At 35.9% G+C, this 15,523-nt stretch overlaps 1 protein-coding gene across 1 annotated transcript in view; it reads right to left on the bottom strand.

The window, feature by feature from the left end:
* Positions 1-15,523, bottom strand: part of ITGBL1 (integrin subunit beta like 1) — a 124,197-nt gene that overhangs the window by 69,484 nt on the left and 39,190 nt on the right. Inside the window, exon 3 of the mRNA XM_009085328.4 lies at positions 866-1,012. Coding sequence (XP_009083576.3) covers positions 866-1,012 — 147 coding nt within the window. The remainder of the gene's footprint in view (positions 1-865; positions 1,013-15,523) is intronic.

Here is a 15,523-nt window from a genome sequence, read left to right as displayed (position 1 = left end):
GGATTCTTACCCTATATTACTTTCTCTCTAAAAAGTCCCACATATCCTTGGGATTCCTCGCTCATGCCAGCCACTAACTTGTGAGAAATTTACTTGTGGATTCCAACAGAATGTGTGGATTCCAACAGAAACTAAAAACTAGCAATTGTGAGCAGAAGTGGCAGTCTTGAAACCTTTTTCCATTTGGAGGTCAATGTAATGGAAAAACCAGAAGGCAATTTCTGTTCTCACAGCTTAATTGGTAGAAAATGCCCTTTAAAATGGTACCATTCTTCAATGAAGTCTTCTAAAAGGCCATTTGGTTTTCCTCTGATTTTTTTTTTTTTAAGGAAAAGACCTATTTAAGTTAGGATGGTTAGAGAAAAGAGTGTTACCAAATCAGAACAGTGAAGATGGAAATGCTCCTTTAAATGATTCAACAGATCTTTTACAACTGATTTTAATAATCGCAGGTGCAATTCAAAATTGTGTCAAATAGTTGCACAGCTTATAAATGTCCAGGAAAACTATTTTCAAATGCCATTTCTGCATTCTGTAAACACAAACACTTGATTGAGATTATATCACTTCCTGTGTTAAAGTCATTGCAACAACATTTTAACAAGGAAAATAAATGACAGGGTTGCAGTTTCATCAACTCAAAACAGCCATGGATAAACCAGAGTACTGAAGTAGGTGTTCCTAATCAGTGTACATTTTATGCACAGAAATAAGCCTATAGGAAAATTAAACATTTTAGTATACCTACAGTTACTCTCAGTCTCTTGAAACATATTATACAAAATTACTAGTTTGGAATGACAGTGATTCTCAAGATAACACTGGGAAAGCACTAAGGTATCAAAAGCAACAAAAGACATCTTACCTGCACCAGAGCAGATGATATCTTGAGAGTTCTTGCACATTTCATTACTTTTCTTCCATGTAAGATTGCAAGTAGTTGGATACTGACAAGCTTCACCATACCAGCCTTCATCACATTTGCACTTCCCACAGTCACACTTTCCATGGCCTAGCAAAAGAAGGAAAGAGTGTGTCAAGACCCTTCTTTTCTCATTCAGAAACTGGTATTTTCTTATCCAGCTCTTAAAATAGACTCCATCAATTACATTTTTAAATGAACATGACTAACAGATTAACTTTACTGAGTTCATATGCAATTAAAAATAGCAGGGAGACAGTCAGCACATGGCTCCACCAAGGACAAGGTCCGCTTGTGCCATTTTATGATGGAATGACTACACATCAGTGGACAAGGGAAGAGCTGCAGATGTCATTTATCTGAACTCCTGTAGTGCATTGGACACAGCCACCCACAACAACCTTTTCTAAACTGGAGAGAGCTGGGGTTGATGGGTGAGCTGTCAGGTGCTCAAGGACTTGGTTGGGGGTCACACTGAGAGGCCTGGAGGACACCACTGACAGTGGAGTCCCTCAGGGACCTGTACTGTGACCACTGTTACTGATTATCTTCTTAATGACACAGACAAAGGGATCGAGTGCACCCTCAGCAAATTTGGAGATGGCACCAAGCTGAGTGGAGCAGTTGGCACCACCAAGGATGTGATGCCATCCAGAGGGACATGGACAGGCTCAAGAAGAAGGTTCCTTGGAATCTCGTGTGGATTAACAAGACCGAGAGCAAGGTGCTGCCCCTGGGCTGGGGCAACGCCCAGCACCAGCCCAGGCTGGGGGATGAAGAGACCAGGAGCAGCCCTGCCCAGAAGGACTTGGGGGGGCTGGTGGATGAGAGGCTGGACAATTTTCACTACCTCTGTTGCATACAAGGTATCAGTTTTTTACACTAACTTCGAGGAGTAAATTTTTAGTACTTCATTCTTTAGCATTCCTATACAATTTCAGGTTGTAAATGTGAAAACAATTGCATCTCTTTTAAAACAGAGCATTAAATTTTTAAATAAATATCTTTTGAATATATATGTGATTTACATAATATTCCCATCCTATCACTGCATCTTAAAACTAGGATCTAATTGCAGTCTATTTTAAAAGCATCTGTTCCTCTGGTTAGAGTCAACTGCCTGAAAAATACAAGCCCAGTCTGCTGCCAGTAAGAAGGAGTTTAAATAATTATTGTAAATGACATTTTTAAATAGAAAAAATTTGGTGCTCAAGAAAAAAAAATCTTTTGGTGCTCAAGAAAACTTTGCTTGCCTTCCAACATGGTCCTAAGAAAGAGATAGCTCAATAGCTGCAAAAAACATAAACCAAAAACATAAGAGAACATGTTAGTTATTGTTTCAAAACATGAGTTGCCATCTTAAAAATTGCTGAATAACTCTCCATTGGTAAAGTAAAAGGAAAAAAACGATACAAAATACAGAATAAAAACCTACTCTACTGACTCCTCTGCTTCACTGACAGACAACAGCATAAAGCCATTCCAGAAAGTACTGGTAAATTCTAGGGTAGCTTACAAAAAAAAGTAAAGAAAAAACATATTTATTTTCCTTCCTTTGAAGGATTGCTTGTCACTATAACTTTGTATTCTCTATGTTAGGCGCTCTTGTGATTTAACAGTTTGATGTTTGCTAGTGAAGAAAAGATATTCTAATTTAAGTAGGACCAATTTTCCCATTCCCATGTCTAAATGACAGAGTAAGGCAGAAACCACTCTGTATCAATTATTACCAATGGTCCAGCAGCACAAACTTCTCTCAGTTAGAGATGCACTAATCTAACACATGATGCATGAAGGAAATAAATAATTTCACTTAAAATGCAACACAGTTTGTTAAAAGAAAATTAATTAAATATTTTCATTAAAGAGGTTATACAGAGGAGTTATTTAACAAGAAAACATCAAAAAAACTGAAATTAACAAAACTTTGAGAAGTAATGGAAGATCATTTGCATGCAACTGAAAGAAACCGTCAAGAATCTAACGCATATGAATTTGTAAGATTGCACACATGATTTTCACCTTTACCATCCCTTAAAATTTATGGTGTTTTTTTTAATTGTAAAGCAATGGCAATATTCTGTCCAAAAATCTGGGTGAAAGGTCTATATTGATGTTTAGAAGGCCCTAACTGCCTGAAATAACTTATATACCTCGCTGCATCTTCCCTGTTCCATGGATGATGCAATTGATCTACCAAGTCAGTTTGACATAGAAATCCCCTTCTTTCACTTCTTCCTATTTCCCATACCCATTTGTACCAATATTATTGCCCTCCTCATGAAAAAAATAATGTGATGAAATATAAACCAAGTATGGGATAAACTGTAAGAAAATTCAAAAAAGCACAGACGTTCATTACTGGGTAAGATAAAGAAAACCTTTTCGTTTAGAAAGATTTTTGTAGAATCCCATTTGTTGTGTATAAGTTTCTGCATTATTTAGAAAGGAAATAATTTTATAAAATAGTAAATAAGGAGTAACTATCACTATGAAAGCTATATGGGAAAATTGCAACTTCCCATAAAATAAATTTTAGCAAGAAAGGGTAGACCTAGCTACCCAGGTATTTGAGGATGTAACACAGAACATGAGAAAAGTGAAGTGTAAGACCTCACTAAATAGCTGGTTAAGAAAGCTGTATCTCAAAGTGATGCCACATTCATTCCATTAAAAAAAAAAAACCAAAAACAAACTGTAACACAAATAAAGGCTAAACACAAACAAATCAGAACTTCACTAAAAATCATCATTAACAAAACATCAACCAAAAAAAACCCAAACAAACCAGAAAAGGAAATAAAGTAGACTGAAAAAATGCAGTAATTCCTTTAAGAAAAAGACTGTCTGAGGACTGTGAAAAACTTGCAGCTTCAAACATTGGGAGAAACATTTTATAACAAAGGGTTCAATTTCTAACTAGATGAGCAGTCACCTCAGAGGATATCTGGACTATGCAGAAAGCTTTTAGGGTGGAATATAAAATTAATATGCCAGAAAAACTGTCAGATGTCAGAAAATATATGAAGAAAGTGAGAACAAAAAATGTTAAGCAGGGTCAGATCTTGCAGAATTTCAAGTACTAAAATGTACTTTCATCATCCAAATAAAAAGAAAACAAGAAAAAGAGTGGCTTCACCAAAAATCTAAAACCATTTAAGATTAAAGACAATTTACAGTGCAAAACAAAACTAATATAGGGATTACCAGTAGCAAATGCAGTGTGGTTAATGACATGCTCTCTGGAAATTAAAATTACTCATCTAAGAAGAGAAGAAAACAAGGACATAAAACTATTTTTAAGGAAGCGTCTGGACCAAGAGGGCAAGACCCCTCAACCTCCATTTGAGAGTACATAAAATACTGGTACATGAAAGGGCAGTTCAGCAACAAAGACTATTAATGAATCTATCAGGCTGGCAATCAAGTGTCTGAAAAATAAAACCTAGCATTTATTTCTTTTAAACAAAAGGAGTGTACATGATCCAGACAACATTAAAAAAATGTCTGTTACCTCATGAGCTGTGCCAGGATTTGAAATAAACTATGAAGCATTGCATAGCTACAGACACTGAAGAAATGAAAAAGGAATATAATGAATAACAGCTTTACCCCAGAATAGACTATCATTGTGCCAAAATAACCTGGCATATCTTTTTTGAGATAATGAATATTGTAAGAAAAGGAACATAAGAAATCTATGTGATATGATCATATGTGCTGCACACAATACTGCCCATGAAAGGAAAAAATATTCTGGACAAAATGCTCTAGAAATGCCAAAGAATCACAACTTAGTTTAAAGGAAGGAAACAACATAAGGACAAAAAGGGATATTACTGGAATAGAAGATGTCTGGCTATGTTTCAAATTATGTTTTTGGAGCTCTGTATGTTTTACTGATACTCATGAAGAACTTCAGATAATAAAAACAACATTTGGCAATAACAAACCTGTAAATCCCCACTAGAGAGGTGAAGATAAAAGATCATACAAAAATAACTGGACTGACAACCTGAAGGACTGAAGTAGTAAAAGTGGATTGAAACTGGAGATACAAGCACAGGATTACACACTAGGGGCAAGGAAATGATGTCACAGGCTAATACCTCCCCAGCTGGAAACAGCAAGAAGAATGTGGCTGCATATTGACATCAGCTCTGGAAACATGGTGTGACTAAGCCTTCAGCTGACAAGTGTCTGAGATGTACCCATTGGGGATATATCACTAGGGACAGGAAGTGGTAACAAATCTGCATTTGAAATGATTCACACCATGTATGGGATATGGTCCCAAGACCAGTTTCTCCTTGAAAACTTCCATTAAGTCTCTAAACTTTGGAAGACAATGTCAAGTTATGCAGGGAAAACATTTGCAGAATTTTAGCCACTTGCAAAGTTACATTTGGTTGGGAATTAAAACGTCTGAGCAGAAAGATGGTAATTTAAACCACAAACATTTGGGTCTGATGACATACTTTTCTGTTTAGACCCTTGACCTCAACCTAAGTGCCTTCTAAAAATATTTTCTACTGCATATTTACATGCCTACAGGTCCAAGAGTGAAGATACAAAGGTAAAAATCTCTGATAAAAAGTTCTGAATCCACATCTGTATTGCACATATTCAGGGCATCGATTTGGAAGCCTGCTTCTGCTGAGCTCTGTGTGCAATCCATCATGAGAGACAGGCACTTCTGCAGCGTGACTCAGGTCCTGTGTGGGCTGAAGAGACCTCAAAGGTTGTCTGTCTTTTCTCACAAAATGGCTGGGAAGCTGGGACTTTGGAGTTTGATGCATCATTAGATAACTTTGCATGCAACCACAGATAATTCATTTATGTTCTTTTGCTTCATTTATCTACACAATATTCAGTGTCAGGGTTTAAATATCGTGACATATTTTGAATAAAAAAGGAGCATGATGCCAGCTTAGTTACAGGTTGAACTGCATTGCTTTATAAAAACAATAACATTAAATAATTATTGGATGGACCAGAAACTACTTTGAGCATTGCTTTGGTTTTTATGGGTCTGCAGAAATTGCATCATTCAGCAGTTCTATTGGGTTTTTTGTGCATCTTACTGGAAAAGATTCTCTCCACATTTGTTCCAGTTTTCTTTAATGTTTTTTATTACATTACATTCACTGTGACTGAAATTTGCCACATCCTTGTGCTTAGACTTTCCATAGGCAATGAAATCAGTCAAAACAAGCTACTTGGTTTGCCACCTCCCATGCTCTGGCTAAGAGCATGTGTGAATGTTTATCTGCCATGACTATCTTTTCTACAGAGCAGTGGTGGGGCACAAAAATGTAGACTCCTTAACAGAAAGAAAAAATAAGAAAAGACTGGTCTTGATGTTAAGACCTTGAATTGAAAAAAAGGTGACTAGGTTTAACTCCTGCATCTTTCATTTTCTGGATAACCTTTACCACACAAAAGCATCACCAGGAGTCCAAGGGATGAGCTTAAAAACCCTTCTTTATAAAGAAAATATTGATAATTAATTTTGTCATAGAAATTTTGGTAAGGATAAACATCTTGGTACTTCAGAGCTTTCAGATGTTATGGATGAGTAGAGGTAGGTAGTTTAAAAACAAACAAACAGTCCAATGAGGCAACATGCTACCTTTGAAATTACAGACACATTTTTCTCAGCTAGACAAATAGAGCCCTCCCTGTCTAGAAGGGACTGTGAAACGATGGTCATGTCATTATTAAATTGCCAAAGCTTTTAAATAAATTCTTGGCTCATTGAATAAAAACAACTGGGAATACTGTTTTTGGAATAATAACTGGTTTTGTGGTTGTGCCACATTAGTTATAGGAAAGCAACCCTCACATCAAAAGATGTGTCTTACTTTAGCGTGAAGATCCAGACTGTTTTGCCAGACACTAAAATGCACTCAGATGTCCTTGCTGCCACAAGTTTTTGATAGCTAAAGCACAATTATTCTATGTAAGAACACAATAGAGGGCAGTTCTCATTTTAAAATTGCAATGGAGTCAATTTTATGCAGGCAGGTGAGATGCTTATGCTAAGATAAGGATTTCTCTCTCAAACAAGAAGTTAATCATCAGAAGAAAATCAGCAGCTGGAATGATGAATTGGGTGCATTACTATTCATTTTTAGCAACCCCTGAATGATTTCTGAAGTGTTTTTTAAATTTGAAAAAAACCAATTCATTAAATTGGTGAAGAAATAAGAAGAATTTTTTGCTATGGATTCCAAATTCTGATTGGGATATTAGATAGGAAGGATAATTGAATTGTAAGAGTAGAAAATTTTGGAAAAAAAATCAAAACATTTTTTCCCACTTTCAACTTAGACCAGCACAATGAGGATGTTTTCAATATTTCTTTCCAAATGGATAACTTTCTTTCCAGTAGTAAGTGAAATAGATTGTGCTAATTTACACCAACAAAAAGCTAGTGAAAACCTTTCAGATTACACTAAGATAAGATTTTCAAAATGGACTATTTTATTTAACTGCATTTGAGAGTCTCAATAACTGTGACTTGAACTCAGATGAAGCATTTTTCTGAATATACTTTTTCAGAAATGTTAGAGTTGCAGTTTTAGGGGGAAAAAATAAGAAGAAATTGGTATTACTACTTTTTTCTCCATCTCTGTATGTCTAATTAATCTCTTTTTGGGGGTGGGGTCCTGGTTGTCTATGTTGCACTGCCTCCAACAAAAGCCAGGTCTTCTTGACACTGGGTTTTGCACAAGAACGCTGCCTCCTCCTTCACATCACAACCACTTGTTATTCTCCCTGGGCTGACAGGATGAGGTTAAACTGTGGATTGACCAAGGGGACTGGCAGGAATTTAGAAACAATGCTCAAAAAATCCAGGGGGAAATTTCAAGGGAAAAGCAGCCTGAAGATAATAGAACATTTCAAGCCAATTTTGTCACTGAAGCTCCTTTATCAACAAGCCACAGTCCGGATAAGAATTTCATCAGAGATTTTTAGAAGTAACACAGAAGGAGAGACCTTTAACGATGAAAAGAAATTTAACCTTATCTGTCTCTCAAAAGGCTATTAAAAATGAAAAGAAAACTCACTGCATTGGAACTGAGATGCTCTCATATTATAACAAGTTTTCCACATTTATTTAGGGTGTACAGACCTTGGAGTAGCCCAGAGTAAGAGACAAAACCACTGAGCACTGGGCTGTGGGGAGCCTCAGAGACTGGGTGACACTGACAAGAGCACACAAGCTCTGTAGCACAGTTTGCCTCTCAGTGCTCTGCAGGGACTGGATTCCTCACTCACTTTTAATTTTATCTGAAATGGATTTTCAGAGTTAAAATGAAAACTGATGACAAACCTTCTCAATCTAGATATTACCAAAAGCACTTTGACAATGAAAACATCATAAATGTTGTTAGATCATAACTCCAACAGAGGTATGGATTAAACCTAAACAAATGACTGCAGATACTTACTATGGAAAAGCAAAAAAATTCCTCTTGCACTTGTGCCATGTGTTGCAGGGATCGCTTAGAACAGTGTTTTAGTAAACAAATATCAAATAGTGTTCTAAAATGAAAAAATCAATCAGAACCTACATAAAAATAGAGAAAAAATAACAGATAGGTGTGAAAGCATGAGTACTGATGGTATTTGATTTTCAGGTTATTAATCAACTAGACACAGTGGCTATTTCTATTATAAATACTCTAAAGTATTTACAGCAATAACATCTTTGTTTCATGTTGTCTTGTGTCAGTGTGAATTCAGGAGTTTACAAATCTTCTTATCATCTCTGAATACAAGTTGTGCAAATAAGCTGACTGAAAAGTACTATTGCTAAATTGGGAGATAAAAAGTATTACCATTTGCAGAAGAGTATTTTAAGAAAACTCTTAAAATTTAAATCAACATCATACAGGACATGTATTAGATAAATACATTAATAATAATCTATGGATCAAATTAAAAAAATACTTTAAAATCAGCATCTTTAGAAACTAAAATAAATTAGAAAATTAAACTAAAATTAAAAAAAATTAAAAATAAAATTTAAAAAATTAAAAATAAAATTCATACTGGAAAGTATGAATACTCTCCACTACTGAGATTATAGTTATTTGTCACCATGAATGATTTTATTTAGTCTTGGAATTTAAAACTATATTTATATACAATTACAATTCCACTGACAAGATTAGAAACTAAATTACAGTAATGCTTATAAAAGATTTTTATTGCATATACTGGTCATAACACTGTTTTTTTTTTTAATATATATGCTACTCTAATCCTATATTTCAGAGCAACAGTTTCTGAAAGAGGCGAGGAAGAATTTCTACTCTTTTACATGGTCTATTACTCTATTACTTTATTTACTATATAAATTTTTGAATTTTTTTCACTCTAAAATGTCTGTCTCAGCAAGAAACAGATATAAGTGAGAATGTCTTCTGTGCTCTTAAAATTTCTCAGCACACAACTCTTTATGTCAGGTTATACAATAGTGTAGCCCTTTCTATGTTACCATCCTGCTTCTGCTTAAATGCCTGACAAGGTATTAGAAATAATGTTTTCATCAAATAAATGCAAAAAAAAAAAACCATAATGTGTGATAATTCTTTTTAATATCAAAGAATTCCAGATGACATAAAAAAAGTTTTTGGAAGTTAATTTCATGAAAAATTCTAAAATAATTTTTTCATTGTGGTTTAGAAAAAAAATAATAAAGTGAGAAAGAGATTAAAGTTTTCCAAACATTTCTACTCCAATTTCATTGTTTCCAGTTGCAACACATGGCAGGGGCTATACATACTTTTAGCACTCTTAGTACTGGACAGTGCTCTGAGACCAAATGGTCTTTCACATAGCTTGAGTCTTTTTATTGAAGTGTTTTTAAAACCTACAGCTGTATTTGTATAAAACCTATCTGTTTTATTACTACACATGGGTACTTAGTATTAAAAAGTTTGTACCTATCCATACACACATACCTCAAGAATCAAAGACAACACACATTTTTCCTCTACCTGTAGTAAGAATGTCCAAAATACAAGAAAGCACAAAATTCACTGCTGATCAGTGGCATCTCTTTTTCCCGTCGTGGCTATGGATTCAAAATCCCTGTACAGTGAACCGACTCAATTTTAATAAAAATCAATTGGATATTTTGAATGATAAAAAAGAAGGAAAGCAACACTCAGCTGAACCAGCTCCAGTTTGTTATCCTGGAGGTGGCACAAGTTGATATCATTTTAAATGTGACTCATGCTGTTTAGACAGATGATATAAATATCTCAGGGAGACAGAGATAAATTAGTTTTATCCATCAAAACAGTCTAGAGTCAAGGTTTCCATTAATAATTCAATTCTTCTGTGAAAGATTTCCTACTTATTTTTAACCAAACGGTTTCTCATTTTTTTTGAAGATCAAAAATAATCAACTTTTAAGTAAGAAGATCTTTAAATAGGCAAAGTATTTTTTAGCTTTTTTAGAAGACTGCTTTTCCATATATTACTGTCCCAGTGTAGACTTTTGCACAGCTACTGCACATGTCAAACAAAATTATACCTGAGAGATGAACAACTCCTTTCCATTAGATATTCTTCAGAGAAGTTACCCCTTGTGGGATGGGGGAGAGAACTGGAATGTTAGAAGTGAGAAAACTCGTGGGTTGAGGTAAAGACTGTTTAATAGGTAAAGTAAAAGCTGTGCACACAAACAAGGCAAAACAAGGAATTCATTCACCACTTCCCACTGGCAGGCAGGTGTTCAGCCATCTCTAGGAAAGCTGCTCTGCATCACACACAACGGCGATTTGGGAAGAGAAAGACCCTCACTGTGAACATCCCTCCTTCCCCAAGCTGTATATGCTGAGCATGATGCCATATGGGATATGCCCAAGGTCACTTGGGATCAGCAATCCCGCCTGTGTCCCCTCCTCCCAGCTCCTTGTGCACCTCCAGCCTGCTCCCTTGTGGGGTGAGAGGCAGAAAAGGCCTTGACTCTGTGCAAGCATTGCTCAGCAACTGCTAAAAAATCCCTGAGTTATCAACACAGATTAAAAACACAGCCACATACCCACTACTGTAAGGAAAATCATCTGCACAAAAGCAAAAAAGCCAGTACAAGCCCATTTTCTGAGTCTAGTCAGTTTGGTGTGTGCTTCAGGTTGACTAACAAACATTGTCCCAGACACCTTCCACTGGCTCCTTCCATGGTCTGTGGCTACACATAACCTTTTAGGATCTGTAAATCTAAAAGAGATGAACCAAACCTGACTGAAGGACAGTTTCTGGTTCTCTGTGAGATTAAAAATATCACCATCCCCCCATGAAAAACCCACAAATGTTGCAGGGTTTTTTATTTTAAAAAAGGGCACATACATTTATTAAAAACTGTGCTTCCAAATGCCTGGGTCATTAGTACTGAAGATATAGCTAAAGATGGTAGGGTTAAAATATACCTTGCTAAATACAAACCAAATGTTACCAGTGTATCAGCTCACTGAGGGGAAAAAAACAAATCAGAAAGTCATTTAGAAGTAAAATTATGTTATACACATTGCACATTCAAAATGAATGCAGCTGGTACTGCAGTTTATGCTGAGCACAGGTTGACACCACAAACTTGATTTAAGGACCAGCTGAGCTCAGATTAGCTGTATAACATTTAATTTGCTGCATATTAAATAAGTGGCCACCTATGTGGCTTTGACTCTCCCTTAAAGTTCTCAGGGGAACATCCTTTTGTTTGACAGTCAATATGACAGGATTCAGGCAGCCTGACATGCCTTGATTAGAAGTCCTTCTGATGCTGCACAACTTAAAGAGATGTAAGGTTATCTGCTCTATTCCTTTTTGTCCTTGTGTGATTTCCAAATTAAGACAACAATAAAAGCTATTTTAAACAACACCTTATAGAGTCTGCGAGCCTTTATTACTAGGATTAACAACAAGGTCTAGCCACAGGTGTGTTACAATTCTCTTTAGCATTCTCCAATGAAATCCCAGCCATTCTACCATTTTTGTTTCTCTGCTGGTCAAAAAAGCCCCAAAGTTAAACATGCCAGTTACAGGAATATTACATGGAACAAGCCAGCTGGGTAAGACATCTCCCAAGAGTACAAAAGTGAGTCAAGTACTATTTACAGCATGGAAAACCTAGTGGCCAAAGGGTCAAAATTACAAGCCTGGCACAATCCTGAGCTGCACACAGGAAAACCTATACCTAATTAAAGCCAATGCACTGAACAAGGCCTGTTTGATGACTGTGCAGCCAATACTGAGTCAGAAGCCAAAAACTTCATGCTATATCTCCTTTGCATTGTGAGCTGGAAGGCAGAAAAGGGGACATGTCCTCACAAAACAACTACAGGCCTTCTACAATGACTACACTTTAAAGAAATCTATCACCATCATGAAAGTTACTGTTATTCAGTAATTGTACTTAAGAAATGACTGATTGGTGATCCAAAGACTTTGATTTTCCAATGCAGGATCTCCTAGATGATGTACCTTCTCATCTGAAATAATTATATTAAGTGTTATCTCTTAGAGATAGAAATATTTGTTATCAAAGTTGCATATGCTTTACAAAACAATTTATGCATAATTTCAAGATAAATATAACTAATTGAAATGGATCATTTTATTTAATGGTTCGTAAATGGTGTTTTTACATATGTAGGAAATAAAGGAATTGCACATTCCTCCTGTAGATCTAGATCATAAATATAATTATCCATGTTCCTTAAAATTATGTCTGCTAGGATATCTGTCCCCTTTCTCTTCAAACAGTGTAGATACACACGACACAGAAACCAGAAATTGGAAACAGCAGCTTGTCACAGATTTAAACTGTTAAATACCACTTAGTAATCCCTAAATTGAGTCACAAATGCCTCCAAAACTTTTGTCAGCATATGGGGGAAACTCATTACACAATAAGAGGTGTATAAAACCAGAATATTCAAGCTTGCACTAACATTTAAAAACAAACTGAGCATTGCACATAGTTTTAATAGACCAGTAGAGGAAAAAAAATGGGTGCCTCAAAATCACATTTTAGAAAGTTTTGAAAATATCTGACACATATAAGGGTTATACCTCAACATTCCAATGAATGATCGTGGATCAAAAATTAAACACAATTCTGAGTAAAGTTGGGCCTGCATTTATCTCCTGCCAAATGTTAAAAAAATGCTTCTCATTATTTGTTTTGGCTGTACTCTTCCTCCACTGTACAGCTAGGTACTAGGTCTTTCTTCCCTTGCTTTTTGAATACTAATAATCTCCCAACACTAAATTTTTTCCCTGTGCTTTTAGAAAAGATACATATTTGTGAAATTTTACCCTGTTCAAAGATTGTGGTGTTTTCTTTATCAGTTTCAAGAAGAATCTGAAGTTCAGCAAAATAAAGATGGATCTTTCTTCCTAGAGACTGCCTCAGGTTGATAGTTTTCCTACAGTCCAGCCAAACCTCCTGCAGCACCTGTTGTTATCACATCCTTCAAAATACAGACTTACCAATTTACCAAGCTGCACACTGGCTCCTCAGTGAAATTAAATAGACTTCACTTTCCACAACATGGTATAGGGTATTTGAGAAATTTAATTCCTGAGATAACAGGGGCTAAAATATATTGCAATTGCAGTGTCTTCAAGGAAAGATCAGGTCTGGATTGGCAGCATCCTCACTCATATTCCTCAATATTCCTCATCCAGTGACTTGAGTCCATCAGAAGGAAGGCTCAGCAAGTGGAATCACAGGAGGACTGGTAAAGAAATCAGGCATTCAAAATATGATTCTTTAGGAATTCATTGTACTTTCTTTACGAATAGGAAGACTGCCAGAGAGAGGGAGGTGTCAGGGATGAAAAAAGTTTCCTTTTTTCCAGATGTGTAACAAAATCATAGAATCATAGAATATTCTGTGTTGGAAGGGATTGACAAGAATCATCAAAGTCCAGCTCCTGGCCCTGCACAGGAGTACCACAAGAGTCACACCATGTGCCTGAGAGCATTGTCCAAATTCTTCTTGAACTCTGTCAGGATGGTGCTGTGACCACTTTCCTGGGAGCCTGTCCCAGTGCCCAAACACCCTCTGGGTGAAGATATTTTTCTCATATCCCCTCATACCCATACCATCCCCACAGGTTCTGCCACTTGTCACTACAGGGATCAGCACCTGCCCTTCCTCTCCCCTTCATGAGGAAGTTGAAACTGCAGTGAGGTGTCCCCTCAGCCTCCTCCAGGTTGAAGAAACTAAATTACCTCAGCCACTCCTCCTACTGATTTCCCTCCAGGCCCTTCTTTGGACACTTTCTAATAGCTTTATATAAATGAGTAATTTTAAGTAATATAATTAAATAATAGATAGATAGATAGATAGATAGATAGATAGATAGATAGATAGATAGATAGATAGATAGATAATTTATTTTGAGACAATTTTGAAAGCACTACAGCCAGTGGCTCCAACAAGCAGCTTGGTTTGGTTTAGAGTTTATTCCTGGAGAAAAGTCTTTACTAAGATATAACATATTCTTGCTTTTAGACCCTTAGACATTTCCCAGATAATATGATCATTTCCAGAAACCTTATTTATTTTGTGAAATATATATTAGAACTGATTTCTTGAGTTGCCTTTTTGAAAACTTTTCATACAGTTCATGGCACCTCACAGTTCTGCACAGCACAGTCTGAAAAACAACATAGGCATATTAGTAAGATAGAGAGGTTACTAACTTAAGTGCCTTGGGTACATCACCATAATTGGGTGGGTGAATGTGCTCAGACCTTTCTGTAAAAGGTCAGACAACTTAGGAAAAGGCTTTTGCAGAGTAGGAGCTATTATATTACTTATTCTTTGCAGCAAATTACTTTAAAAGCAACACAAAAAACCTCCTTGCCCAGAGAAACAGTGAGAAAATAGCTGGCAGGTGGGAACAGAGCTCCAACTGAGATAGTATGCACAGATTACCATCCTTTTAAACAAAGAGTAATCAGCACAGTATTATACATTTTAAAAATACCAGAGACTGCAATTCATGGCAAACTGAAATTAACTCTATTTTTATTTCTTGGTTCAAAATAAATCAGGGAAATCTTCTCAATTAAAAGAACATAATGGATAGGAGGTGAACAGATTGTTTTATTTGCTTTTAAAACATTGTTCCAGATTCTTAGTGTAAAAAGATTATTTCTAGGTGTGGGTGGTATAATTGAGCTTCTCAGTCTCTTTATGTTGTTATTCTCCTCAATGCACATTTCAATGTAGTGCTAATAAGAAATGAATTTAGAAAAAATAATCCAAACAATTGAATGACATTTTCTATTCCTTACAAAGTTTGAAGCTCAAAGTTCTGATGTCATTTCAGGTGAAATCTTGAATTCTTTTAATTTCAGATATTTATATAGTCCTATTACCATATCATCTTAGCATATCACAATCAATTATTAGGTGTGGACATTTACATTCACAGAAACTGTGGTGAAGAAAATTATAGAGGTTTTATAGATATGGAATAAAGCATACTGGAAGACATGTAAAATAAGTGAGTTTAGCTAATGTCCCCAAGGTATTCAAGGTGAGACAGTCACTTTCTTTACACTCAG

The sequence above is a fragment of the Serinus canaria genome, chromosome 1 (assembly GCF_022539315.1).
Source record: "Serinus canaria isolate serCan28SL12 chromosome 1, serCan2020, whole genome shotgun sequence".
Classification (NCBI taxonomy): domain Eukaryota; kingdom Metazoa; phylum Chordata; class Aves; order Passeriformes; family Fringillidae; genus Serinus; species Serinus canaria.
The sequence above is the reverse complement of the archived record's forward strand: the minus strand, read 5'-3'. Positions and strand labels throughout refer to the sequence as shown.